The sequence below is a fragment of the Canis lupus genome, chromosome 11 (genome assembly GCF_048164855.1).
Source record: "Canis lupus baileyi chromosome 11, mCanLup2.hap1, whole genome shotgun sequence".
Classification (NCBI taxonomy): domain Eukaryota; kingdom Metazoa; phylum Chordata; class Mammalia; order Carnivora; family Canidae; genus Canis; species Canis lupus.
The window spans coordinates 52,542,344-52,569,878 of NC_132848.1; the positions used below are offsets into that span (position 1 = coordinate 52,542,344).

General features: G+C 41.4%; 2 protein-coding genes across 5 annotated transcripts in view; one reads left to right on the forward strand and one right to left on the reverse strand.

Annotated features, from left to right (window-relative positions):
- Positions 1-164: 164 nt before the first annotated feature.
- MSH6 (mutS homolog 6) lies at positions 165-24,314 on the forward strand. 2 transcript variants are annotated; one of them, XM_072768274.1, is made up of 10 exons: positions 165-508; positions 11,640-11,839; positions 14,563-14,732; positions 16,583-19,127; positions 20,930-21,198; positions 22,508-22,625; positions 22,918-23,007; positions 23,538-23,692; positions 23,817-24,016; positions 24,144-24,314. In XM_072768274.1, exons 1-10 carry the CDS (start codon positions 252-254, stop codon positions 24,223-24,225), a joined length of 4,086 nt encoding a protein of 1,361 aa, XP_072624375.1. In that variant the 5' UTR covers positions 165-251; the 3' UTR covers positions 24,226-24,314. The 2 variants fall into 2 exon arrangements, with proteins under 2 accessions (XP_072624375.1, XP_072624376.1); XM_072768275.1 differs by having other exon boundaries at positions 173-482.
- FBXO11 (F-box protein 11) overlaps positions 24,281-27,535 on the reverse strand; it is an 88,136-nt gene continuing 84,881 nt past the window's right edge. For all 3 annotated transcript variants that reach the window (XM_072768278.1, XM_072768279.1, XM_072768280.1), the window contains 4 exons: positions 26,819-26,926; positions 26,409-26,517; positions 25,693-25,791; positions 24,281-25,607 (listed from right to left, as the gene is read on the reverse strand). In XM_072768278.1, the coding sequence (XP_072624379.1) occupies positions 25,478-25,607; positions 25,693-25,791; positions 26,409-26,517; positions 26,819-26,926 (446 nt within the window). In that variant the 3' untranslated portion in view covers positions 24,281-25,477. The remainder of the gene's footprint in view (positions 25,608-25,692; positions 25,792-26,408; positions 26,518-26,818; positions 26,927-27,535) is intronic.

The window sequence follows — 27,535 nt, forward strand, 5'->3', positions numbered from 1 at the left end:
CCGCCCCCGCGGCCTGGCGGCCCCGCCCCTCCCCACGTCGCCCGACGCCCCCTGGGGGCGGGGCCCGGGCGCGCCCCGCCCCCCACGCCGCGCGCGCACGCCCCGGCGCCCTCCGATTGGCCGTCGGGGCCCGTGTTCCTCCGGCGCAGCGCGCCTCCCCCCAGATTTCCCGCCAGCAGGCGCCGCGCGGGTTCCTCCGTGCCTGTAGTCGCTCGGCCAGACACAGCGGTTGGGCCTCGCCGGCCGTCGCTATGTCGCGACAGAGCACGCTCTACAGCTTCTTCCCCAAGTCTCCGGCGCTGAGTAATGCCAACAAGGCCTCGGCCAGGGCCTCCGGTGAAGGCGGCGGCGCCGCTGCCGCCGGGGCCTCCCCTTCTCCCGGCGGGGATGCGGCCTGGAGCGAGGCCGCACCTGGGCCTGGGCCGCTGGCTGGCCGCGCGTCGCCGCCGGAGGCGAGGAACATCAACGGAGGGCTGCGGAGGGCTGCCGCGCCTGCGGCCCCCGCCAGGTAGGGGGTGGGGCGCAGCGGCGGGACGCGGGACGCGGGGAGCCTGGGGAAGGGAGGGCTGCGCGGCCCGGAGGAGGTGGCCGTGCGCGCCTGGCCGGGAACCTGCAGGGGCTGAGTTTGCACCCTCGGCGTTAGGGGGCGTAGGTGGTAAACAGGGTGGGAGGAGGGAGGCGGGGGAGGAGACGGGCTCCCCCGGGCGGGAGGCTGGGCCCGAGGGGGGTGCGCGGCGCTCGGGGTCGTGGGGAGGGGGGGCGACGGGAGCGGTGGGGGCGGGGCGGGAAGAGAAAGGAGCTCCGCACGCGCCGCGCGGGGTGCGCACGGGCGGGGGGGGCGGGGGCGCGGGGGCGGGGTGGTGCCTGCCTGCGGCGGGGGAGGGGTGGCGGGAAAGAGGGATGCCTGCGGGGGGCGGGGGGGCGGCGAGCCGTGCTCGCTCCGAGCTGGGACCGTGAATGGAGGGCCGGCCGAGCGACGGCCGGCGAACACACTTGATTGTTTGGCTTTGAGCCTCGGGCGCCTGGAGCCTGCGGGGCGGCGGGCGGCCTGCCGGGGGGTGGGGGCGGCGAGCTGGGCGCCCGGGGGTGTGTCAGGCCGCAGGCCGAGGACCTGATTGGCCCGAGTGAGGTTGCAGGGGCGGGGCGGGGGGGGAGCCGAAAGTGCTGGGCTCGGCCGGGTGGTCCCCTAGGTAGGCCCGCAGGCACCCAAACAAATGAAGGATTTCGAGGCTGTGTTCATCTTGATACACGTTTAAGTGTCGTGTGAAGTTGGAAAAGGTGACCTTTCAGGATGCAGCGGCCCTCCGACGACGATTCCGTGGGAGGATGCGGCACCGCAGTATTTTGGAATCGAGAGAGGGAGTGTGAAGGCCGGGGTGCGGCCCGGACCGGGGGCCGGGGGCCGGGGGCCGGGAGGGCTCCGCGCCCCGCCTGCCTGTTCGGGGCTGCCCGCCGCTCGGCCGGCCTTTGTCGGGGCCGCGGGCGACATTTTGAGAAGCTCGCGTTTTGCCGCATCGCAGGTTTTGCATGAGGCACAGAGTGTAATGGTAGACGCCGGAGAGGATGGAGGGGGAGAGGGTCTGAAAAAGTGAAGGACTCCCTCCGAGGCTGGACAGTCGGTTAGTGGTTCTGAGCCACTCGAGTGTTAGGTGTCCTGCGGATTCGCTAAGCGTCCTCACGGTATTGAGTCTCCTTTAAGCGACCCTCGGAGGCAGTGAGTTGAACTGTGGCTGTGTGAAGAGTGGTAGGATATGCCTCTGGCCGATTATTTTGAGCTTTTTTTTTTTTTTTTTTTTTTTTTTTTATAGCAGTAGACACAACAGAAGTTCTGAAAATACTACCTTACTCTCTGTTAAGGGAAATAGTTTATAAAGGAAACCTCCATTTGTAAGGATGTCTCCTGCTCTGAACCAGAAGAGAAGGAAGGATGACTAAATCTGGAGAAAGGCTCACTAATGGAGACGGTTCTGATTTAAATCTGCATAACAACCATATTCCTTGTTTGCTCTTCTTAGCCTGTCCACACCACCACCACCGCCCCGCCCCATCTTTCTTTTTGTCTTAGCAGCAGATGGTATTTAAGGTGGTGACTTGGGCTCTCTCTGGGAGTTACTCCGTTTTCCTTAGGATCTCCCATATATACATAGGGGGTATACGTGTTAAACTTTGGTTCAGTTTTCTCTCATTAATCTTTATTACTGAGGGGGTCTCAGCCAAGAACCCAGAAGTATAGAGGAAAAAACATTTTTCCTCCCCTACATTTGCATCCTCTGTAACAGACTGTTTTTCATAAAGTTTTCATCATGAGACATGCATGATGTATAGTTAGGTTTACTTAAACATGAATTGATTATTCCTGGATCCATGCTAAAAGGCCTTCATTCAACAAATGTCCATGTACCTACTCTTCCAGGCACAGAATTAGGTATTATGGATCCTGGATACAGCCTTGTATAGGGCAAGCAAAAAGGCACTTTTTTAGAGCAGGAGCAGAGTGCACGAACTCTGTGCGCTTTGGTCAAGGGAATATATGTGTCAGGATAGGCTTTTGGCTCTTCAAAAGGAAACCCAGGACACAGATAGGAGTTAGTTAGGCTACGGTGGGAGTAAGGGGGTGTTAGGAAGCTGGTTCAGAAATAAGGTCCTGCAGATTGTGGATAGAAGGAAGAGAACAGATGGGAGACTTGAAGAGGTATGTAAGATCTAGTTATGAACAGGCTGATGGGCCACAACGACATTTGGACTTTTTCTGAGGGTCAGTCAAAAGCTTTAAAAACAAGCATCTTTTAATGTTGGTCATATACATTTCCTCTGTGCTTAAATGTCTCACGTTGCCTGTTTCAGTTTTTTTCCCTAGTTCTTTGCAGTGGTGTGTGATGCAAAGTCTTTTTCCACTCTGGGTCATCCTTTTGTTCAGCGTATGACATCTTTTGAACAGAAGTTACTAAATGTAATGTCAAGTTTGTCAATCTTTTTTTTTTTTAATTTTTATTTATTTATGATAGTCACAGAGAGAGAGAGAGGCGCAGAGACACAGGCAGAGGGAGAAGCAGGCTCCATGCACCGGGAGCCCGATTGACAGGGATCCCTGTCAATCTTTTTCTTTATGGCTTATGCTTCTATTGGTTTTATTTTTTATTTTTTTTTGTAATGATACTTTATTTTTAAAGATTTTATTTATTTATTCATTCTTGAGAAAGAGAGAGAGGCAGAGGCAGAGACACAGGCGGAGAAGCAGGCTCCATGCGGGGAGCCCAACGTGGGACTCGATCCCGGATCTCCAGGATCATGCCCTGGGCTGAAGGTGGCGCTAAACCACTGAGCCACCCAGGGATCCCCTTCTGTTGGTTTTAAGAAATCCATAGGGGAGATTGAGGTTTTAGAAAGCTCACTCTGGAGGTGCCTGGCTTGTGACTTGATCGGTGGGGTCATGAGTTCAAACCCCACATTGGATATAGAGATTACTTTAAAATTGGGGTGCCTGGGTGGCTCAGTCACTTAAACGTCTGCCTTTGGCTCAGGTCAGGATCCTGGAGTCCTGAGATTGAGCCCTGCATGGGGCTCCCTGCTCAGTGGGGAATCTCCTCCTCACCTGCTCAAGCTCTCTTTCTTTCTCTCAAATAAAATCTTTAAAAAAACAAAACAATCTTAAAAAATCTCACCCTGGCTGAAATATATTTGGTGGGGAGATCTATTGATAATAGAGAGAGCATGTGGATAGTGGCAGTGGGGGGTAGGATTTAGAAAAGTTGAGAGCAAAGTGCTGGAGCAGGCAGGTGTTGATGTCGATAACTGGACGTAAGAGCAAGGAGGGAGGCAAGATGGCATCATTTTGAAGTAAATGGTTATAAGAAGAGGTAGCGGGAGGGGGTACCTGGGTGGTTCAGGTGGTTAAGCTGCTGGCTCTTGATTTTTGTATCCGGTCATGATTTCTGGGTCCTGGGATGGAGCCCTGCATCGGGGTCCAGCTCAGCCTGGAGTCCCTTGAGGAGTCTATCCCTTCCTCCTCCCTTGCAAGCATACATGCATGAGCTCTCTCTAAAAATAAATCTTTAAAAAAGAGAAAGAAGGGTAGCAGGACATACATGTACTCTAGGCCTGTTTCTCATCCATTATTTTTTCTGTAGTTTATTAAGATTATAATGGAGAGAACTTTAAGGTTTTGACCACTTAAATCTGGCTTTTTAAAATATTATTAATACAAATCTTAGCTAGTTTATTTTTTACAATCTCACTTCAGTGCTAATTGTCTCTCTTTGTTTGAAGTGTATGCCCTATTCCCATTCACAGACAAGGAATGTCAGATCTGGCAAATCTTTTTTCAGCACCTTTATTTAAAGGCAACTATCTTAAAAAAAAAAAGGTAACTATCTGCACTAGTTGTATGTAGGTGCTTTCCTGAGAACTTTCATACAGTTAAACATTTATAGCAATATATTTTCCCAACTAATAGCACACATAATGTTATTGTTGTAATAGGAAAGAATTTTTTTTTAAGATTTTAAAAATTTATTTATTCATGAGAGACAAGTGAGAGAGAGAGAGGCAGAGACATAGGCTGAGGAAGCAGGTTCCCTGCAGGGAGCCTGATACAGGACTCTCCCAAATTCCAGGATCACGCACTGGGCTAAAGGCAGACACTCAACCGCCGAGCCACCCAGGTGTCCCAAGAGGAAAGAATTAAAAAAAAAAAAAAAATAAGCTCTTTAAAAAGTATCCTGTGGACTCAGTTTCACAGACCTACCTTGTTTTATTTATTTTTTTTAAGATTTTATTTATTTATTAATAAGAGACATAGGCAGAAGGAAAAGTAGGCTCCCTGCAAGGAGCCTGATGTGGGACTCGATCCCAGGACCTTCATGCCCTGAGCCAAAGGCACATGCTTAACCACTGAGCCACCCAGTGCCTTAATTTGTTTTAAATGATATAATTAAAAAAAAAAAAAAAAGATATTAGGGATCCCTGGGTGGCGCAGCGGTTTGGCGCCTGCCTGTGGCCCAGGGCGCGATCCTGGAGACCCGGGATCGAATCCCACGTCGGGCTCCCGGTGCATGGAGCCTGCTTCTCCCTCTTCCTGTGTCTCTGCCTCTCTCTCTCTCTCTCTCTCTGTGACTATCATAAATACATTTAAAAAAAAAAAAAATTAAAAAAAAAAAAAAAAGAACCTGGTTTCCTTTAACTTCTTTCAGGTTTCTTTCTTTTTTTTTTTTTTTTTTCAGGTTTCTTTCTAATGCTATTTAGAATATAGTACTAGATGCCAGTTTATACCGTAGACCCTAGTGCATAAGTGATGGGCCATAGTTAGCCCAAGCTGAAGAAGGAAAAGGTGTATGGACAGAGGTGTACTGGTAGGTAGGTATTGTAGGGGCCTCTGAATTAATTGCTCTGATTAGTTATTTGAGGGCAGGGAAAGTGTACTCTGATGGTCCACCTTGAGAGTTAAGTGCAAAAGCTGATAGCTGATTTTCTGAGGTTGGTTTGAGAGTTTTCATGTTATGACTCAGTGTTTACATGTACAAATTTTTATTAGACAAACAGTTTATTTTTAATTGCTTTTGGAAGCAAATTCTAGCAGTACTTTTGTATCTACTTTTTTTTTTTTTTTTTAAGTAGATAACTAAAAAAGTTGATTATGAGTTTGGGGCACAACCAGTCATTGACACCAAGATTATAGACTAAGGAGAAAGCAATGTGATTTTATTTTATTTTTTTGAAAGATTTTTTTATTTTTTTTTTTTAATTCATGAGAGACAAAGAGGGAGAGGGATCCCTGGGTGGCTCAGTGGTTTGGCACCTGCCTTCAGCCCAGGACCTGATCCTGGGGTCCCAGGATCAAGTCTCACATCAGGCTCCCTCCATGGAGCCTGCTTCTCCCTCTGCCTGTATCTCTGCCTCTCTCTGTGTCTCTCATGAATGAATAAATAAATCTTTAAAAAAAAAAAAAAAAGAAAAGAAAGAGGGAGAGCCTGATAAAGGACTCAATCCCAGGACCCTGGGATCACGACCTGAGCCAAAGGCAGAGATGCTCAACCACTGAGCCACCCAGGTGCCCCAAATAATGTGATTTAATTAATTATTATTTTTTAAAGATTTTATTGGATTTGCATAGGGCTAATGATCCTTGTTAATACAGTTATACGAAGAGGGAAAGATGTTAAGATTGTCAGAAAGTATAGCCAAATAATAGAATACAGTAAAGTTAATATATGACTGTAGGGCAAGTTTTCAAGTAGAGCCAGTGGAATAAGTGGATGTGATTTTCTAAGATTATTAGGCTCTTTTAAGGACTAATGTATGACAGATTAGCAGGTATTCAAATTATAGCACATTCTAGCTTGATTCTAGCTTGCATTATATTTCCATACTTTTTTTTTTTTTTTTTTTAAGATTTATTTAGGGAAGCCTGGGTGGTTCAGCGTTTAGCACTGCCTTCAGCCCAGGGCGTGATCCTGAGTCCCCTGATCGAGTGTCATGTCGATCGAGTGCCATGTCGGACTCCTTGCATGGAGCCTGCTTCTCCCTCTACCTGTGTCTCTGCCTCTCTCCCTGTCTCTCGTGAATAAATAGATAAGATCTTTTAAAAAAAATATTTATTTATTTATTTATTTATTTGAGAGCGAGCATGAGCAGGGAGAGGGGAAGGGAGAGAGAATCTCAAGCACATTCCATGCTAAATGCAGAGCCCAACTCTGGCCTTGATCCCACATCTTAGGGGTTGTAGGATTATGACATGAGCCAAAATCAAGTGTCAGATGTTTAACCAACTGCACCACCCAGGCTACACCTCCATATTTTAAAATACAGTATGTAGTGTTGATAGGAAACCTGAGTCTTTGCATTGATTAAAATATGTTCCTGGGGATCCCTGGGTGGCTCAGCGGTTTCCCGCCTGCCTTTGGCCCAGGGCGCGATCCTGGAGTCCTGGCATCGAGTCCCGTGTAGGGCTCCTGGCATGGAGCCTGTCTCTGTCCCCCCCCCCCCCCCCCCCCCGTCTATGTTTATCATAAATAAATAAAAATAAATCTTTAAAAAAATATATGTTCCTTTATTTTAAAATGCATTCTTTGGAAACCATACAGCTACAAGAAATTAAAATTTTAAAATTACCTATAAAGAATTAACATTTACCCACAAAATCAATAGCTTTAAAAACTTTGTTAACATTAAGTGAGGAAAAACATTTATTTTTAACGATTGTATTTATTTATTCATGAGAGACAGAGAGAGGCAGAGGAAGAAGCAGACTCTATGCAGGGAGCCCAATGTGGGACTCAATTCTGGAATCACACCCTGAGCCAAAGGCAGACGCTCAACCGCTGAGCCACCCAGGCATCCCAGTGAAGAAAAATTGTAATGAAATGTTTAAAATACTGAGTTTTACTATATAGTCTATTTTATTTTATTATTAATTTTCAGAGAGAGCCTGCAAGAGCAGGGTGAGGAAGGGGCAAGGGGGAGAGAGGGAATCTTAAGTAGGCTCCACATCCAGCATAGACCCTGACTCAGGGCTCCATCTCATGACCCTGAGATCATGACCTGAGCTGAAATCAAGAGTCAGAAGCTTAACCAACTGAGCCAGGGGCCCTTACACCGTATATTTTATTACCTGATGAATTCTCTTTGGTTGGAAGCCACTGTTTGCTGGACCAGGGTTTTTATTTTTTTTATTTTTTTTATTTTTTTTTATTTTTTGGACCAGGGTTTTTAAAGTGTCCCTTTTATTTATTTATTTTTAGAGATTTACTTTATTTATTTATTTAAAGATTTTATTTATTTATTCATGAGAGACAGAGAGAGAGAGAGGGAGGGAGGGAGGGAGGCAGAGACACACAGGCAGAGGGAGAAGCCTGCTCCATGCAGGCAGCCCCAGGATCACGCCCTGGGCTGAAGGCGGTGCTAAAGGCTGAGCCACCCGGGCTGCCCTTAAAGTGTCACTTTTAGCATTAGAGGAAATAGTGCATAGTAGTAATTTTTTTTTAGTGTTTGCATTTTATAATGTACTGTCAGTTGCTAACATCAGGAAAGTTAGGTGATGTGTAAGATTCTTTAAGATTGTGTGGTGATGTTGAAAAACAGATTGTTGGAATAGTTCATTTTAATTGTATAGATTGGGATTTACTTCAAAACTGTTAACCATTGTAATTAGCTTTTACACATTTTTTTTCTGTAGTGAGTTATGTACATTTGCATTGCAAAATAAATTTAAAGACCTTTAAATTTTTAAATTGGTTACTTGGAAAAGGATCTAATCATTTTGAGGCCTTTGAACACCACTGTATGGTTTGTTTTACAGTTTGCACTACATTTGTACAAATGAGAGTTTGAAGGTAACAATGTCTTAGTTTAAGTTATTTCCTTTGGGATAAAACTGGAATGAACTTAAAATATTTTATTACATAGTAAGTTTAGGTGTAAAGTAAAAAAAATTTCCCCATGTCTTTTGGGTCTCAGAAACTTGAGGTTACTCTTGATTACAGATAGAAAGGAACTTTTAAGAGGCGGACATGCCATCTCATTTTTTTTGCTCAAGAATTTTGATCTAATCATGCAGTTTCTCTTGGAGCCCTTAAGACAACTGAGATTCATTCCTGCAAGTGCTCTGTTGCCTTATACCAGGCAAAATAGGATTTCACTGGTTTTGAGGCATTCCACTCTTTTGAACTTCAAATGTACCACCAAGATGTACATTCTTGTCACTCATGCACTAACTCCATTCTTGATAATTTTTAATTGTCATAAAATATGTAATGAAACAGTTCAGCACTTAGTTCTTACCCTCCATAACTTATCCATTCACAGAGGCAAGAAAAATAGTTCTCTTTAATTTTACAAACGAAGAACATTTTTTAAACCTTTTCTCATACTGCTAAGGCTCAGGGATCATCCACATATATTTAATACGTAGGGCAGGACTGCCCCAAACTAGCCAGTGATGGAGTTTAGGCTTTGCTACGTACACACAAAAATCTTACCTGAGTATCTTTTAAGGGATTTAGTTGCCTTTAAGAAGGGCAGCCAAGGGGCACCTGGGTGGCTCAAGTCATGGTCCCTGGGGTCTGCTGTTCTCTCCCTTTCCCTCTGCCCTGCATGTGCATGCTCTTGCTCTCTCACATAAATAAAATATTATAAAGGGGGGGGCAGCCAGGCTTGATAGGTATCCCTACTGGTCCCCCTTTCAGAAAAATCTACTTGGATAATGCAATTTGAGGCCTGATGTCTCAAGACTATACAGCTAGAAATCTGCTTCCTGAGGGAGAGGACTGAAATAATAACGTACTTATTCTGGCCAGTCTTCTAAGAAATATGGTCAGGGTTCAGACTCAGAATTGATAGTGTCTTTAGGTAGACAAGGTATTTCCCTCCTTTAGCAGCAGAAATAAGAGTACAGCTTTAGGGTAGTCTCTGGTACTAAGGTACAAAGAAAGCTTGTGGTTTTCTGATACTTGTGATAGGCTTTATGTGGTTAAGTGGCTACCTGGCCAAGAGTTCATGGTAAGACTGCTTGACAGTAGGGAGGCTTGTAAACACCATTCTGCACAGCTATAAGGGTCTTTGTCTCTTCTTACTGGACATATTAGGAAGAAGGGTAGAAATTAGAATTGTACAGAGATTCCTATTTGAAGACCAATATGTGGTGAGGTTGCTGGCAATATTTATAGATTTGTTCATGTGTAGGTCGCTGTAGATTCTGTAAGAGTGCACATACCGTAAAGGCCCTTGAGAAAAGCCCCAGCTGAAGTCATGCTGTTGTTTTTCTCTTCTAATTGTCTAGCCTAGGGGTTTCCTTTTTGTTGTTGTTGTTTTCTTTTTAAGATTTTATTTATTTATTCATGAGAGACACAGGCAGAGGGAGAAGCAGGCTCCATGCAGGGAGCCTGATGTGGGACTTGATCCTAGGTCTCCAGGATCAGGCCCTGGGCTGAAGGCAGCACTAAACTGCTGAGCCACAGGGGCTGCCCAGCCTAGGGGTTTCCATATTCACATTTTTGAAGAAAGGAATACTTTAATTTCATGATTGGGTCTGAAGAAAGTTGCCCCAGTGTATTAATGGAAGCTGTTCTAAAATGTTTTTGTTTATAATGTACTTACTTTACTTTAGCATTTATTCAATGAAAACCTTTAAGCCAGTTTAGAAAATCTTCGTATATAGTACTTGTAGAATTTATTAGTTATTGTGGCCTCTCCATCACTGAGAGACTCTGCTGTATGTAGTCTTTACTTTTTTTTTTATTAAGTTTAAAATTTTTTTTTTATTTTTATTTATTTATGATAGTCACACAGAGAGAGAGATAGAGGCAGAGACACAGGCAGAGGGAGAAGCAGGCTCCATGCACCGGGAGCCCGACGTGGGATTCGATCCAGGGTCTCTCGGATCGCACCCTGGGCCAAAGGCAGGCGCCAAACCGCTGCGCCACCCAGGGATCCCAAGTTTTAAATTTTTTTAAAGATTTTATTTATTTATTCATGAGAGACACACACAGAGAGAGGCAGAGACACAGGCAGAGGGAGAAGCAGGCTCCCTGTGGGGAGCCAGCCCAATGCGGGACTCAATCCCAGGACCCCAGGATCATGCCCTGAGTGGAAGCCAGAGGCTCAACCACTGAGCCACTCAGGCATCCCTAATTTTTTTCTTTTAAGAGAGAGAGCAGGAGAGAGCATGAGCATGTAAGTGGGGAAAGGGGCAGAGGGAGAGAGAATCTCAGGCAGGCTCTACACCTGATACAGAGCCTGACCTGGGGGCTTGATCTCCCGACTCTGATATCATGACCCAAATCAAGAGCCAGGTGCTTAACTGACTGCTCCATCCAGGTGTCCCTGTTATGTTTTAATTTTAGTTTTGGTTAGTTAACATACAGTGTTCTATAGTTTCAGGTGTATATCTTCTTCTGCTCCCCTTACTCTCTTCTTTCCCTTTCTCAGGAAACCTTCAGGGCCAACTTAATTTTCCTGAAGATTGAATCTTTGTTTTTGATTCTACAGGCATATATGTTAATTATGTGAGGGGCACATTAGCCACTTCTCTGTTTACTTTTTCCATAAAACTAGATTTTTAGAGGTGGGGGTTAGTAGTGTACTATGTAGCTTTTGAAGTGTTAACTGGAAAAGATCCCAAGCAGACTCTAAATATTTATTATCATTAGCAGATTACGTAGTATACTTGGTATTTTATTAATAGCGTGGGTCAGGTCCTGTTCCTGCCCTATTGTGGTATATAGGTGTGATACATTGTAATTTGGAGAGCATGTACGTCTGTGCCTTTTTCTTGTTAGCAGTATTGTACCAGAATTTGGCCATAGGTTATAACTTGGAATGATTCTGAGAAATAGTTTTTCATCTTAGTACCAGAATTCATTACATTTGTATTTGTCTTAATATGTTAAGTAAGCATTGTGATATTTGCTTATGTTTTTAAAAGTGACTTTAACATCTGATCTTTTTTATTATTTATTTTTTTGGATATCTGATTTTTTTTTAAAAAAATCATTTATTCTAGAATTTCTGTGTTTGAGTATTAATGCCGGAAAACTTCAAAGGAGTGTTAACGATGCCTTCTTTGGAATTGCTTATTTGTAGGTAATTGCCTTTAATGCAGCTTAACCAAATGTTAACCAAGTTATGTATTTCTTTTTTGGCAACAGTTCTTGTGACTTCTCACCAGGTGATTTGGTTTGGGCCAAGATGGAGGGTTATCCCTGGTGGCCTTGCCTGGTTTACAACCACCCTTTTGATGGAACATTCATCCGTGAGAAAGGGAAGTCTGTCCGAATTCATGTACAGTTTTTTGATGACAGCCCAACAAGGGGCTGGGTTAGCAGAAGGCTATTAAAGCCATACACAGGTAAGAGATTCCACTCTGCAGTGTGTGTGTGAGAGAGAGAGAGCATGTAAGAGAGCAAGCATGCAACACAAGAGCACAAGTGTCTGCATCTCCCATACAGTGAAATTAAGTGTATTTTACTCCAATGACTTAGGAGTGGCAGGGTGAATGCTTCCAGCATGGGAAAAAGACACAGCGGAGTGGAGTTTTTATTTCTGTCTTTTCAGTTGACTTACGGCAATATCATTCCCTTAAAGGAAAAATATTTTCATGATTAGATATCATTTGGGCCACAATACCAATTCAGGCATGAAAAGGGTAAATTAATGGTGCCCCATCTTCAGAGATCCAAGAGAAAGTCAGTGCAGTGAGGATATGTAGCATATAGATCAGTGACATTGTCTAGGGCAGATGGAGATGTATGCTTACCTGGCCTTTTTTTTTTTATTTTTATTTATTTATTTATTTTTTTAAATTTTTATTTATTTATGATAGTCACAGAGAGAGAGAGAGAGAGGCGCAGAGACATAGGCAGAGGGAGAGCAGGCTCCATGCACCGGGAGCCTGATGTGGGATTCGATCCCGGGTCTCCAGGATCGCGCCCTGGGCCAAAGGCAGGCGCCAAACCGCTGCGCCACCCAGGGATCCCTTACCTGGCCTTAAATCCTCCCTATGAGCACATCTGAGTTGAGTTTCACATCAGACTTCTGGGCACCATGACTTCCTTTTCCCAGGCCCAGCTTTCTCATGTCCTAGATAACCAGGAGTCCTGCCTGTGCAGCTTCACTTGGGCCAGGGGAACCTATCAGTTGAATTACACAGTGCATGCACACTACATGCACTTGAGCATGAGTAAGTCCTTATCCATTATCCTTAGAATCTCTAGGCTAGGATGTTAACTGAATTCATTGTTTTGGAATCACAAGAAGGGTCCGTTTCCCAGAACTCTATGGGAATCCTGCTTTTTGGTCATAGTGCTTATCCATAGTGCAGGGCCAGGAGGGCACACTGAAGAAAGTTCAGTCTACATGAAAATCTTACCTGTAGGATGTAAACAGAATATGGAAATTTGGTTCTATCTTCCATATTAATTTGCTGCATAATCTTGGCCAACACAATAACTCACATACTGTTTACTCACGTGCACACACACAAGTGTGGGCAGGGAAGGGGGATTAATCTTAAGCCCAGGGCTTAATCTCAGGACCCTGAGGTCATGGCCTGAGCTGAAATCAAGAATGGGATGCTTAACTGACTGAATCACCCAGGCACCCCTAATTTTGAGATTATAAACAAAGGTTTGGCAACATGACTTTTAAAATACCCAGAGTTTACATTTTGTTGTCATTATTTTGTAAAGGCCACCCCTATTGCATAATGCCTTTTGCCCTTTCCGTTCCCAAATTGTTGTAATGGCATGGATGAGAAAAGTAGGTTTTTAATTCTTTGGGGAGGGGGGCGCTTGTCTTAGAATTGTCAAGTAGTTTGCATTGGGTTTTGGGGGAATGATGATGTCATTAGATAGGTGGGCAGTGAGTGCAGCTGCAAAGAGGCACTTGAAGTTAGGAGCCACCCTCCAATGGACTTGATTGTTGCAGTTTGTACTGCTGGTGCCACTCTGTAGAAAAATGGGAAATTGTACCTTTATTTCAGGTAGCTCACTAAGTTGCTAATGTAATGGCATTTCAGGATGTTCTGTTTTGATATACAGTGGAAAAAAGGAAATAATGTAATATTTGGATGCATTAAATTTAGACAAGTTCAGGTTTGCTTTCTAATTATATTTGGTTAGAAGAAAACAAAGACTTATCCATTAGGCCTCTTGGGAAAAAAACCAAACTGTTTTGTGCCATTAGATTTGTGATTAACTTCATCTAATTTTTTGCTCAATGGACAAGTGTGTCATTTAAAATTATAGCTCCTGGGGCACCTGGGTGGCTCACTCAGTTGAGTGTTCAACTCTGTTTTGGCTCACGCCTGATCTTGGGCTCCTGAAATGGAGGCCTAGGCCCCACTCAGCAGGGAGTCTGCTTAAGATTCTCTCTCCTCACCCTCTGCCACTTCCCTCACTCAGCATGCACACGCTTTCAGATCTTTTAAAAAATAAGTAATTTAAATAAAAAAGAATAAAGTAAGAGTTTTCACCTGAAAAGAAGACAATTTGATTCAACCTTTAAAAAAACCATTCCAAGTCTGAACTCGGTTATCATTCAAAAATGTTAGTATCCTTACCAATAGGGTAAGGATACCTGTTTTTGTTTGTAATATACCCTATTAAATTACCTTGGGGATAAACTTAGTATCATAGCTTCATTTAACTGAAAGTGTAGTTTTTGCTTTCCTGAAGTAAAAAAAAATTTTTTTTTTCTGTACAGAGGGTCTCAGACGCTTTTTAAAACCTCTCATGCTTCACCTGAGGAGTTGTGCCGCCTTATCTATTTAGGGTCAGGGTCCCAGGTCATTAGAAGAGAGATGAAGTAGTCATGGGTGACCCAGCAGTTAAGGCAACTTCAAGGAGGTAAAATAGTTAATAAAAGCTTCACTGGTAGTTTTCCCCTGGTAATTCCTTCTTTGTAGGCTTTATCAGTCTTTATCAATCAGAAATAATGGAACATTAAGAACTGCTTGATTCTTTTCATTAAGACAGTTGTACATTGAGCCCATTACTTAGTTAACTGTTCTTATTTATAAATAAGATTTGCTTCATAAGAAATATAAATTAAATCTATGTATTAATTTTTTAGGGTCACAATCAAAGGAAGTACAAAAGGGAGGTCATTTTTACAGTTCAAAGCCTGAAATACTCAGAGCAATGCAACGTGCAGATGAAGCCTTGAATAAAGACAAGATTGAGAGGCTTGAATTGGCTGTGTGTGATGAGCCCTCAGAACCAGAGGAAGAAGAAGAGATGGAGGTGGGATATTGTTAAACAGTCCGTTGTTAATTCTGTTGGAGAGTGATAGAAAAGAGGGATGGGATATATTAAAGGGATATTCCCTTGTTTTATTTATATGTATTATTATTATTTTTTAAAGTTTTATTTATTTATGAGAGACCGAAAGAGAGGTGCAGAGACCCAGGCAGAGGGAGAAGCAGGCTCCATGCAGGGAACCCGACATGGGGCTCGATCCCGGGTCTCCAGGATCAGGCCCTGGGCTGAAGGCGGCGCTAAACCACTGAGCCATCCGGGCTGCCCTATTTATATGTATTATTTATGTGTGTGTGTATGTGTGTGTGTGTGTGTGTGTGTGTGTGTATGTGCACACACTTTAATACTCATACATCCTTTTTTAATTTTCTTTTTATTTGTGAGAGAGAGTGAGCATGGGGAGAGGGAGAGAGAGAATCTTAAGCAGGCTCCACACTCAAGTGTGGAGCCCGATGAGGGGCTTGATCTCACAACCCTGAGATCATGACCTGTTCCAAAATCAAGAATCTGGATGCTTAACTGACTCAGCCACCCAGGTGCTCCAAATACTCATTCATATATATATTTTTTAAAGATTTATTTATTTATTTATTCATTCATTCATTCATGATAGACACAGAGATTGAGAGAGAGGCAGAGACATAGGAGGAGGGCAAAGCGGGCTCCATGCTGGGAGCCCGATGTGGGACTCGATCCCAGGACTCCAGGATCGCGCCCTGGGCCAAAGGCAGGCGCCAAACCGCTGAGCCACCCAGGGATCCCCTCATTCATATACTTTTATGTAGAACTGTAGGTTAAGTTAGATTAGAATCTCAGCAGCCATTTTGCTTTAAGTTCTCAAGTTCAAACCTAGAAGACATCCCATAAGTAGTAGTACCATTTTGGTAACAAGTAATGAGCTCAGGAAAGTAAGGACATGGTGGTAAAACTGGTTATGAGGTCTGGTGGTAAGTCTCTATGAGAGTGTGGTCAAGCTCTGGAAATTAGTTACTTGATGTTCTTTTTGTTTTGTTTGTGTTTTGGATAAAAGAATAGAGGTTAAATAACCTTGAGATACAGCCTGAGTTTCAAATGTTAATGGTCACTATTTTGAGTGAATTAAATCATTTTTCTCTAATTTAACAGATTAATGAACTATACGCTTAAGAGATTCATTTATGACTAGCCCTGATTTTATGTTTTATTCTATTACAGATTGGGAATAAACAAGCTAATCTAATGGGTATTTTAAGAGAAATGAAAGAAAAATGTTTTTAATCTTATTTTTGAGGTCGAGACCAGGGTTTATAACATAAATGAAAGATTTAGAACTGGATGGTAATACAGAGATCATTTAGTCTCCTATAACTTGTGTGGGAGATCCAATCCATGATAAGTGAATGTCTTGCCCAAGAAACTACAGCTGGTTTGTGGAAGAGCAAGGACTAGAAACCAGTATAGATTGCACTGCTTTCTTATGCTGAAGAATTTATAAAATGGCAGACTTCATATGTCCCTCTGGGAGAGGTGACCCTAGAAGAAAGGTAACAGGGAAATTTAAAAGTTCCTTCCACAGCTGTTAATGAGGGCATCGTGTGTAGGTAGGTATTTGGGGTGTATGGTCTTGCTAATGGCTTCATCACTGTTGTATGGGATAAAACTGTCATGAGAGAATCACTTAATCCTGTAGTGTGATGCTACTGAAATTGATAATCTTTCAGTGAAAGAAAATAGTTTCTCATTTCTGGAGCTGGGTTCTTGATACAGGATGTTGCAGCATATTGAGATACTCACAGCAGTATTGCAATTTTTCAGATTTTGTTTTGTATTTAAATAACACTTTCTTTGCCTGCCAGGTAGGTGCAACTCATTCATCAGAAAAGAGTGAAGAAGACAATGAAATTGAAAGTGAAGAAGAAGTAAGGCCTAAGGTCCAAGGATCTAGGCGAAGTAGCCGCCAAATAAAAAAACGAAGGGTCATATCAGACTCTGAGAGTGACATTGGTGGCTCTGATGTGGAATTTAAGCCAGATGCTAAGGAGGAAGGAAGCAGTGATGAAATAAGCAGTGGAGTAGGGGATAGTGACAGTGAGGGCCTAGACAGCCCGGTCAAAGTTGCTTCAAAGCGGAAGAAAATGGTGACTGGAAATGGCTCTCTCAAAAGGAAGAGTTCAAGGAAGGAAATGCCCCCGGCCACCAAACGATCAACTGGCATTTCATCGGAAACCAAGAGTGCTTTGAATGCTTACTCTGCCCCTCAAAATTCTGAATCTCAAGCCCACATTGGTGGGGGATGTGATGATAGTAGTCGCCCCACTATCTGGTATCATGAAACTTTAGAATGGCTTAAGGAGGAAAAGAGAAGAGATCTACATAGGAGGCGACCTGATCACCCTGATTTTGATGCATCCACACTCTATGTGCCTGAGGATTTCCTTAATTCCTGTACTCCTGGGATGAGGAAGTGGTGGCAGATCAAGTCTCAGAACTTTGATCTGATTATATTTTATAAGGTGGGGAAGTTTTATGAGCTGTACCACATGGATGCTCTTACTGGAGTCAATGAACTAGGGCTGGTATTCATGAAAGGCAACTGGGCTCATTCTGGTTTCCCTGAAATTGCATTTGGCCGATACTCTGATTCTCTGGTTCAGAAGGGCTATAAAGTAGCACGAGTGGAACAGACTGAGACCCCAGAAATGATGGAGGCACGATGCCGGAAGATGGCACATATATCTAAGTATGACAGAGTGGTGAGGAGGGAGATCTGTAGAGTCATTACCAAGGGTACACAGACCTACAGTGTATTGGAAGGTGACCCTTCTGAGAACTACAGTAAGTATCTTCTTAGCCTCAAAGAAAAAGAGGAGGATTCTTCTGGCCACACTCGGGTCTATGGAGTATGTTTTGTTGATACCTCACTGGGAAAGTTTTTCATAGGTCAGTTTTCAGACGATCGCCATTGTTCCAGGTTTAGGACTCTAGTGGCACACTATCCTCCAGTACAAGTCTTGTTTGAGAAAGGAAATCTCTCAACAGAAACTAAGATGATTCTGAAGGGTTCGTTATCCTCCTCTCTTCAGGAAGGTCTCATACCAGGCTCCCAGTTTTGGGATGCAGCCAAAACTTTGAGAACTCTCCTTGAAGAAGAATATTTTAAGGAAAAGTTAAATGAGGACAGTGGGGTGATGTTACCCCAGGTGCTTAAAGGTATGACCTCAGAGTCTGATTCTCTTGGGCTGACACCAGGAGAGAAGAGTGAATTGGCCCTCTCTGCTCTAGGTGGTTGTGTCTTCTACCTCAAAAAATGCCTTATTGATCAAGAGCTCTTATCAATGGCTAATTTTGAAGAATATGTTCCCTTGGATTCTGATGTGGTCAGTGCTACAAGACCTGGTGCTGTTTTTGCTAAAGCCAATCAACGAATGGTGCTAGATGCTGTGACATTAAGCAACTTGGAGATTTTCATGAATGGAACAAATGGTTCTACTGAAGGGACCCTGCTAGAGAAGATTGATACTTGCCATACTCCCTTTGGTAAGCGGCTTCTAAAGCAGTGGCTTTGTGCCCCACTCTGTAGCCCTTACGCTATCAACGATCGTCTAGATGCTATAGAAGACCTCATGGTTGTGCCTGACAAAATCTCTGATGTGGCGGACCTTTTAAAGAAGCTTCCAGACCTCGAGAGGCTGCTGAGTAAAATTCATAATGTTGGGTCTCCCTTGAAGAGCCAGAACCACCCAGATAGCAGAGCTATAATGTATGAAGAGACTACATACAGCAAAAAAAAGATTATTGATTTTCTTTCTGCTCTAGAAGGATTCAAAGTAATATGTAAAATTATAGAGATCATGGAAGAAGTCGTGGACAACTTTAAGTCTAAAATCCTTAAGCAGGTTATTACTCTGCAGACAAAAAATCCTGAGGGCCGTTTTCCTGATTTGACTGTAGAATTGAACCGATGGGATACAGCCTTTGATCATGAAAAGGCTCGAAAGACTGGACTAATTACTCCCAAAGCAGGATTTGACTCTGATTATGACCAAGCTCTTGCTGACATAAGAGAAAATGAACAGAGCCTGCTGGAATACTTGGAGAAACAGCGCAGTCGAATTGGCTGCAGGACCATTGTCTACTGGGGGATTGGTAGGAACCGTTATCAGTTGGAAATTCCAGAGAATTTCATCACTCGTAATTTGCCAGAAGAATATGAGTTGAAATCTACCAAGAAGGGCTGTAAACGATACTGGACCAAAACTATTGAAAAGAAGTTGGCTAATCTGATAAATGCTGAAGAACGGAGAGACGTATCATTGAAGGACTGTATGAGGCGACTATTTTATAACTTTGATAAAAATTACAAAGACTGGCAGTCTGCTGTTGAGTGCATCGCAGTATTAGGTAAGACTTGGAACCGGCTTGTTCCTAAGGCTTTGGTTAGTCATGTCTTGTATCTTGTGCATTAAGATTTAAATCCATTGGACATTTGCCATGGAGGATATCTCTCAGCACAGGTAATGAGTGTATAGATTTGCCTCCTCACTAGACAGAATGACTAGTTTAGTTTGCCTGTAGCAATTTAAGCTATTCACTTTTTGGCCTTATTCATAAGTCTTGAATAATTGAACGGAAGACTAATGGGTTTTTAGTTTTTTCTTTTTTAAAGCAGGGGCTTTCTTCTGTTTTTGTTTTTAAGGCAGGGCTTGAACCCTACGACCTTGAGATTGTAGGACTAGAGCTGATCTCAGGAGTCATATGCTCCAATCATATGGAGCCACCCAGGCACCCCAGATTTTTAGTACTTTAATGAGGTCATTTGTTTTATTATTTATTTAGATTTTATTTATTCATAGACAGAGAGAGAGAGGCGCAGAGACACAGGCGGAGGGAGAAGCAGGCTCCATGCAGGGAGCCTGATGTGGGACTTGATCCCGGGTCTCTAGGATCACACCCCAGGCTGCAGGCGGCGCCAAACTGCTGCGCCACCAGGGCTGCCCAGGTCATTTGTTTTAGATCAGATTACCTTCTCAATTGAATTTTTAGCATCTGATATTTTTTATTTTTATTTTTTATTTGAAATTCATGAGAGACACTGAGAGAAAGGCAGAGACACAGGCAGAGGGAGAAGCAGGCCCATGCAGGGAGCCCGATGTGGGACTTGATCCCAGGACCCCAGGATCACGCCCTGAGCCAAAGGCAGATGCCCAACTGCTGAGCCACCCAGGCGTCCCATTGTTCTTTCTGATACTGGTTTTAAGCTTCTTTTTGTTAGACGAAATTAAAACTCTCCTGGCCCATCACTTCTTCGTTCTGTATTTTCAGTTATTCTCTTTATCTGTGTATTGCAAGATTTTAATCATCTTTTTTCTTTTAGCCTAATATATCACACTTTCTTTCCTGCAATTGATTTCTAAGGGCTTTGATTAATATATTTGTAATTTAATAGCTTTTTCAGCTTCATTAAATAATTTCCTTTTTCAATTTTATGGCCAATTATTTGAGCCTTTGCTGTTTTACACAGTTTAGGGTTTTTCCCCTATATTTTAAAAATACAGTAACCATAGTTTACCCAAATTTATAACAGAACTATTTTGATCTGAATGCAACTGTCTGGGATAGAATAGCATCCTTCAGTTTTTGCCACATTTTTCTTAAACTAGTACAGCTTTGAATGGTTTGATGGGTAATTTAAATCTTCCCTCAACACAGGCATTCAGAATTGGTGAATTCATTTTCCTCTTAAGATTGTTTTTTATCAGTGTACCTGTTGTGACAACATTCTGCTTCTAAGAAGTGCTAGGTCCAGGATTAGGTCAAGTAAAATATGTCAGTATAGCATTTCCCTGTTGTATTTCTTAGCTTCCCCATGGCATTCCTCTGGTCCAGATGTTAAAGGACTAAGTCTTACTTTGAGGTGAGAGATTTTGGGCTGAAAATTAGTTATTTCTCATTTCACTACAAGTGGTCTAATGAAGACACAGAAAACATTTAGTACTGACTTATTTTCTGTTAATAAATGCATAAACAAAACATTTTATGTATTCTAGAGTGCCTATTGTTAGGGGAAAAAAACCCTATGTCTAAAAAGCAAGTAGAACATACCACCCACTGAAAAAGTATTTTGGAAAGATTTTTTTTAGATTAGTTGGGTATCTTGTGCTTCTCAAGCAACCTCAAAAATGACGTTACCCTCTCTTTAACAGATGTCTTACTGTGCCTGGCTAACTACAGTCAAGGGAGTGATGGCCCTATGTGTCGTCCAGTAATTTTGTTGCCAGAAGAAGGCACTCCTCCCTTCTTAGACCTTAGAGGATCACGTCATCCCTGCATTACGAAGACTTTTTTTGGAGATGACTTTATACCCAATGACATTCTAATAGGCTGTGAGGAAGAGGAGGAGGAAAATGGCAAAGCTTATTGTGTGCTTGTTACTGGACCTAACATGGGGGGCAAGTCTACACTCATGAGACAGGTAAACCGAGCTTTAAAGTTTGTTACAGAAAGTCATTAAGAATATATTAGATATATAGGCCATCCTTCCAAATAGCACATAAATTATATAGAATTCAGTCACTAGCATACTAGGAAGCAAAGGAAAAATGCTTTGTATTGTAAAATTGAGAAATGTATTTTACCTTTATCAAATAACTGCCTGATGTTACGGGAAGTGTACGTTAAAAAGGCCAAAGAGGTTTTAGCTTATGATTTCTTTACAAACTCTTTGACTGGATTGGATTTCCTCTGAGGGTAGATGTATTAATGAATGAAAATGTTGCAGGTTTGTCCCTCAGGTTCATGACCGACTTATTCAGGTAAGAAAGCACATAAAATAAAATTCATGACCTCTAGTAACTTGGAAACTGCTTTTAGAACTGCTTTTAGAAAAGACAGTAAATATCTGTTTTTATATCTGGGGTTGGCCAGCCACTGAGCTAAACATGATTTACATTTTTTTAAAGCGTTGTGGAAAGGAAAAAATGTGACCGAGACATTGGGCCCTTCACTAAAAATGTTTGCCAACCCCCCTGCTCTCTTGTATGATCTTTTACTTACTTAGGTTCACCGAATTTGCTAACTAGCAAGAGGCAGTATAGTATATTGTGCAGTGGTTTTCAACCCCATTTTCATTTATCATCAGTTGGGAGAGCTTGACAAAAGTATAGGAAGGGGTTCCATCATCCCAGATTGATTCATTTGGTCCAGAATTGGTTCTAGACATCAGTAATTTTAAAGAGCTCCTAAGTGATTGTACTGTGTAGTCCTCCAGTGTTGAGAATCACTAATGCAGTGGGTTAAAAATTCAAGGCTCTGAGGTTTTTTTTTTTTTTTAATTTTTTTTAAAACTTATTTATTTATGATAGTCACACACACACACAGAGAGAGAGAGGGGCAGAGACACAGGCAGAGGGAGAAGCAGGCTCCATGCACCGGGAGCCCGATGTGGGATTCGATCCCGGGTCTCCAGGATCGCGCCCTGGGCCAAAGGCAGGCGCCAAACCGCTGCGCCACCCAGGGATCCCAAGGCTCTGAGGTTTTAAGGCCGGTTGGGCCCTATAAGCCTCTTGCTTTGCTAGGCTTCCCTTTGCCTACTTTGGATTGTGAACAATTTTTTTTAAGAGTGCCTGACTCGTATATAATCATTCTTACGAAAGATAAATGTTTATTAGCTTGGCTTATTGCTTGTTTTCTGAATATCTTATGTATCCCTCTCTATCTCTGTGTTTTTTTTTTTTTTTTTTTACTAATTGGTACTAAAGACCTTTTTCTTCCTTCATTCACAGGCTGGCCTATTAGCTGTAATGGCCCAGATGGGTTGTTATGTACCTGCTGAAGTGTGTAGGCTCACACCAATTGATAGAGTATTTACTAGACTTGGTGCCTCAGACAGAATAATGTCAGGTGAGTTTTCACCTAAGGATTTATTATTTGACCCTTCATTTCTGTAATACATCTGCCTTGAAACTTGTGTATGAGCCATTTCAAGTGGATGTTTGATTTTTCTTGTTTTTCGAAGTGTAATACTTTCAGGCATTTGAAAAGATTATTTCAAGAATTGCATAATCTCTTAATGAGATGTAACCTTTAGTACTGGGTAGGTCATGATATGAACCTAAAAGATGAAGTACTGTTTTTAAAAGATGAATGTACTGTTTTAGGATGCTAAAAAAAGATCTCCTGTGTGCTTTTTTAGGCGAAAGTACATTTTTTGTTGAATTGAGTGAAACTGCCAGCATACTTACGCATGCAACCGCACATTCTCTGGTGCTTGTGGATGAATTAGGTAAGACATTACAATTTCCATTTGGAGGCTGTTTTTAAAACTTTAATTTTTCTTGAAGATGGCCAGACCTTTCTTGAAAAAAAGTTTGCACTCACCTTTGTGTCATAGATAAAGGTCTTTGGTTAATTACCAAGGTTCTAAACTTTATTTGTAGTTGTTACAATATGAGGATGTGTAATGAGAAACTAATAGGGCATTTCTGAAGAGTACTCTTAAAAAAAAGAAACACAGGCATCTGGCTGGCTGTTAGTAGAATGTGTGACTCAATTGCAGGACTGTAAACATTTGATCCTCTTGTTGGGTGTAGAGATTACCCAAAATCTTTTAAAAATAGAAAGGTGCCCTTCACCAAGGGTTGCTAAGTGCATCTATGTAGCTAAAAACAGGGCTTATTCTTTGGGTGCACAAATTGTTACTACTTTTTTTTTGTTATTACTATTAATCCTTTCCCCCCCTTTTTTCATTCCTTTGTGAAGTCTGTCTTCTGGTATAAGGCAGATGCATAATTTATGCATATTTTATTTTAATAGGGAGAGGTACTGCAACATTCGATGGAACAGCAATAGCAAATGCAGTTGTTAAAGAACTTGCTGAGAACATAAAGTGTCGTACATTGTTTTCTACCCATTACCATTCGTTAGTAGAAGATTATTCTCAAAATGTTGCAGTGCGCCTGGGCCACATGGTATGTATAAAGTGCTTATTCAAAGTGCTTAATCAAAAGTTTAGATTTTTGAGGCAATCAAGTCAGGTACTTCCATTGCTAGCACATGAATAGAACAAAATAATAAACTATTTTCCTTTTTTAGGCATGCATGGTAGAAAATGAATGTGAGGATCCTAGCCAGGAGACTATTACCTTCCTTTATAAATTCATTAAGGGAGCTTGTCCTAAAAGCTATGGCTTTAATGCAGCAAGGCTTGCTAATCTTCCAGAGGAGGTTATTCAAAAGGGACATAGAAAAGCAAGAGAATTTGAGAAGATGACTCAATCACTACGATTATTTCGGTAATTATATTCGGGATATAATTTTGCCATGCAGCTGACCTTATTAAAACCATAAAGGGGGATGGTTGATACACTGTAAAAAACACGAACTAAGCCTTTTTTTTTTTTTTTTTTTTTTAATTTTAAGGGAAGTTTGCCTGGCTAGTGAAAGGTCGACTGTAGATGCTGAAGCTGTCCCTAAGTTGCTGACTTTGATTAAGGAATTATAGACTACATTGGAAGCTTTGAGTTGACTTTTGACAAAGGTGGTAAATTCAGACAACGTTATGATCTAATAAACTTTATTTTTTAAAAATGACCATTTTTCCATTTTCTTTCTAGGAAATTAAACCCTTTTAATTCTTATCTACCTTCTACATAATGGTTATTGAATACTCCACAATATATTAAGTCTAGATGTTATGGTACATGCATACACTTTCAGGCTGTTTATACCCACTGTCACCAATACACATAAATGGGGGGGGGGGAGGGAGCTATGAAACTGTATAGGGCTGTATATATACTTGTCTCAGCTTAATGCAGGAAATTGTTTTTAATTTCCAGCAGTTTAGTCTAAACTGTTCAAAAAAAAACTATGAACAGAGTTCAAATACAGGACTGTTTTGAAGAGACTTTCTAAAGTGTACTTTAAAACATAGTAGTTTTTACCTTTCACAAAACTGAGTTACAAGAATACTTTTGTTTTACAGTGCATCCCTTCCTAGGAAGTCTCATTAAAACACTCACTTTTTCTAGGGGTGATTTTGAATGCTGCACAGGGAAGGGAAGGAAATAATAGTCTTAACTTTTCTTAAAGGATACCAGAAACATTGCTGGATATAATTTAAGATTAGTGTTTTCTCTTTCATAGAAAGAACGTACATACTGGGACATGAGTACAGTTACAGCAAGTCTAGGTGTGCTAACAAAACAGGGCACATTCAAGTACAAGAAGATTTGCTTGAAATTAAAAACAAACTACATGAGATTAAAGCATTAAAATCATATTTCTCAATCTGAATACATGTTAAAAAAAATCAAAAGAAACGCAGAAGTGCTAGCTCACATTTTTACCATATTACAAAAGCAATTGGTACCCATGTCCATAAAGGCAGCAACAAAGCTGCTTGTCTATTGAAGAGTACTACTGCAAATTGGACTGCATTCAATGCTAGTTGTAAAAACACCAGCTTTTTTTCAGAAGTTGGTATCTGTACAAAATTGCAGCTTATTTCTTCACTTCTGTCCCTTCAAAAGTCTTTACACAGTAATGCTAAAACACCCAGCTTTGAGATCCTGAGTCAATATATTGCCACTTTCTTTTTGGTAGCTTGAGCTTCATAGTGTCAACTGACCTCGTGTATCCATTTTTAATACAGTCTCTTCCTGTAGCATGGGCAAATATTTTAAATCTTCTTCCAAAAAAAATGTTTTAAGTTATGATGTTAGAATGGCAGGACTTTTCTTTAGGGAAGGAATTCAGTTGTGCTGCAATGTATTAGATTCTATAGGTGGAGCAGAGTCATATAGTGTATCTGTATCATGTGTAGGCTCACCAGCTAATGTACAAGGATTAGACAGTGTTCCAGCACCACAGTCACAGAAAAACCTAAAGCAAAATGAAAACCCAAAAATTAGGAAAGTGAGGGGGGGGGAAATAAGTGGGTAATAGAGCAAGCAAGTGTGCTACATACCTATCATGTCTAATAAATTCTACATCATGTCCCTGATGGCACTTCTTAATGCAGTTCACACATATGGCATTTCGATCTGTGGTGTTACAAGTGTGACATCTAAAAAGCAAAAGCTTATGTTATTTTTCTTGAACATGTTATTTCTCAAAATACTGCATTTTACCCTATGACCTTTGGTTTAGAAGATGACCAAAACCCAAATTTTTGTGGCTCAGCCCAGATTAATTCTGCAAAAGGACTTCAATGTATTAAGTCAATCTCCTGTTTAGGGTCTTCTGAGAAAAACTGATTTGCAAATTGCAGAAAGGCAGCTGAAACTTTGAATAAAAAAAAAAACTATCAAAGTCTTTATGAATTAACCTGGGGGCAGGGAGAAGGGAGTCCAAAACTACTCAGTGACTGGGGAATATCTAACAATTACAGCTTTACTTTGAAACTCCTATGCAAACAAAAGCATTGTGTTCCACCTTCCTAGTGATAGCAATAGTTGGTGCAGTATATTTTTTCCATATTTATGGTCTCACACTCTTCAAGTAGATTGATTATAGAACTTAATGTGGACAAAATTCTCAGTTATATTCTCTTTCCATTGGCAAATACTCAATTTTCTCTAGCTTACATTTAAGAGAAAAATCTGAAATTGTTATGTCTTGCCAGTTTAGAAAAGAAAATCACTATCCCCCTTTTCAAGACTCACAAGTAATTTAGAAATATACCTGTAGAAATCATGCATGGGATAGCTGGTATAACTTGATATTTTATATAAACATTGGCCTCTACTAACAGCCTTTTCTATGGCGTCTTGATTGTTCATTATTTTGTTATCTGTAATAGAAGAAAAAATAAGTTCTAAAAGACTTATAGATTCTAGGATTCTAATAGAAGAATCACTTTTTAAGACCTTTAAAGGAGGCTAACCAACGAAAGCAAAAAAAATCAGCTTAAAATAGAAATTGGTTTTCCTTGCGTAAGAAACTCCCAACTGTTTAGAACAAGTCAAAGCTTTCAAAATAGTCCCTGAGTTGTAGTTAACTTGGGAGAGTGATAGCAATGGCTTCTGATACCAGTATCTTCTCATGGCATATTTTGTGTATCCATAGGCAGAGCAGAGCATATTCCAACATACCTTTCATTGTCACATTAACACCAGATGCTAAAAATAAGCCTCCAAACCGGTTGTTAAAAATCTGATTGCCTTCTAGTGTTGCAGTTGCGTGATTTGTAATTTCAATACCTGAAGTAAAATTTACAAACAGTAGATATATCACCACATTATACAGTTTAACTCTCAACATCTAAAGAATAAGATGCAAATGACTGAGTCACTGAACATTTATCTTCTACAGTTAATAGTCCATAATCCTTGCTAAAGAAGGAATGCTACTACAAATGGTTCATTACTACTTTATTTTCTTTGCAAGCAGAAGAGGATAATGTCTGTGCAGAATTCTGTTTAGGTAGCCACTAGTTATACACATGAAGAAATGAAGAAAAAGGAAGCTGGATGGTTATGTGGGATATTTAAAAACAAAAAACACGTCATCTTCCTGGCAAAAGGTTGAAATAATATGCACAATATTTGGATTTACTTAACCAAGATCTTTAAAAAGTCTGAGGCCAGAGAGTTTGAATTTATTGTATTCCAATGGTAGTACAAGCCTGCACTCTATCCCAATTAAGGTTTCATAATTACTACTGAGTAGCAGGAGAGATTTCTTAAAACTCTGGCTTAGAATAGAATCCAGAACTTGGACTGGGTGCTCTCCTAAGCCATGGTTAATTGACAGGCATTCAGCCACTTTCACAATACATTTTGCACACACCTTCAGTTATTAAGCAAAAA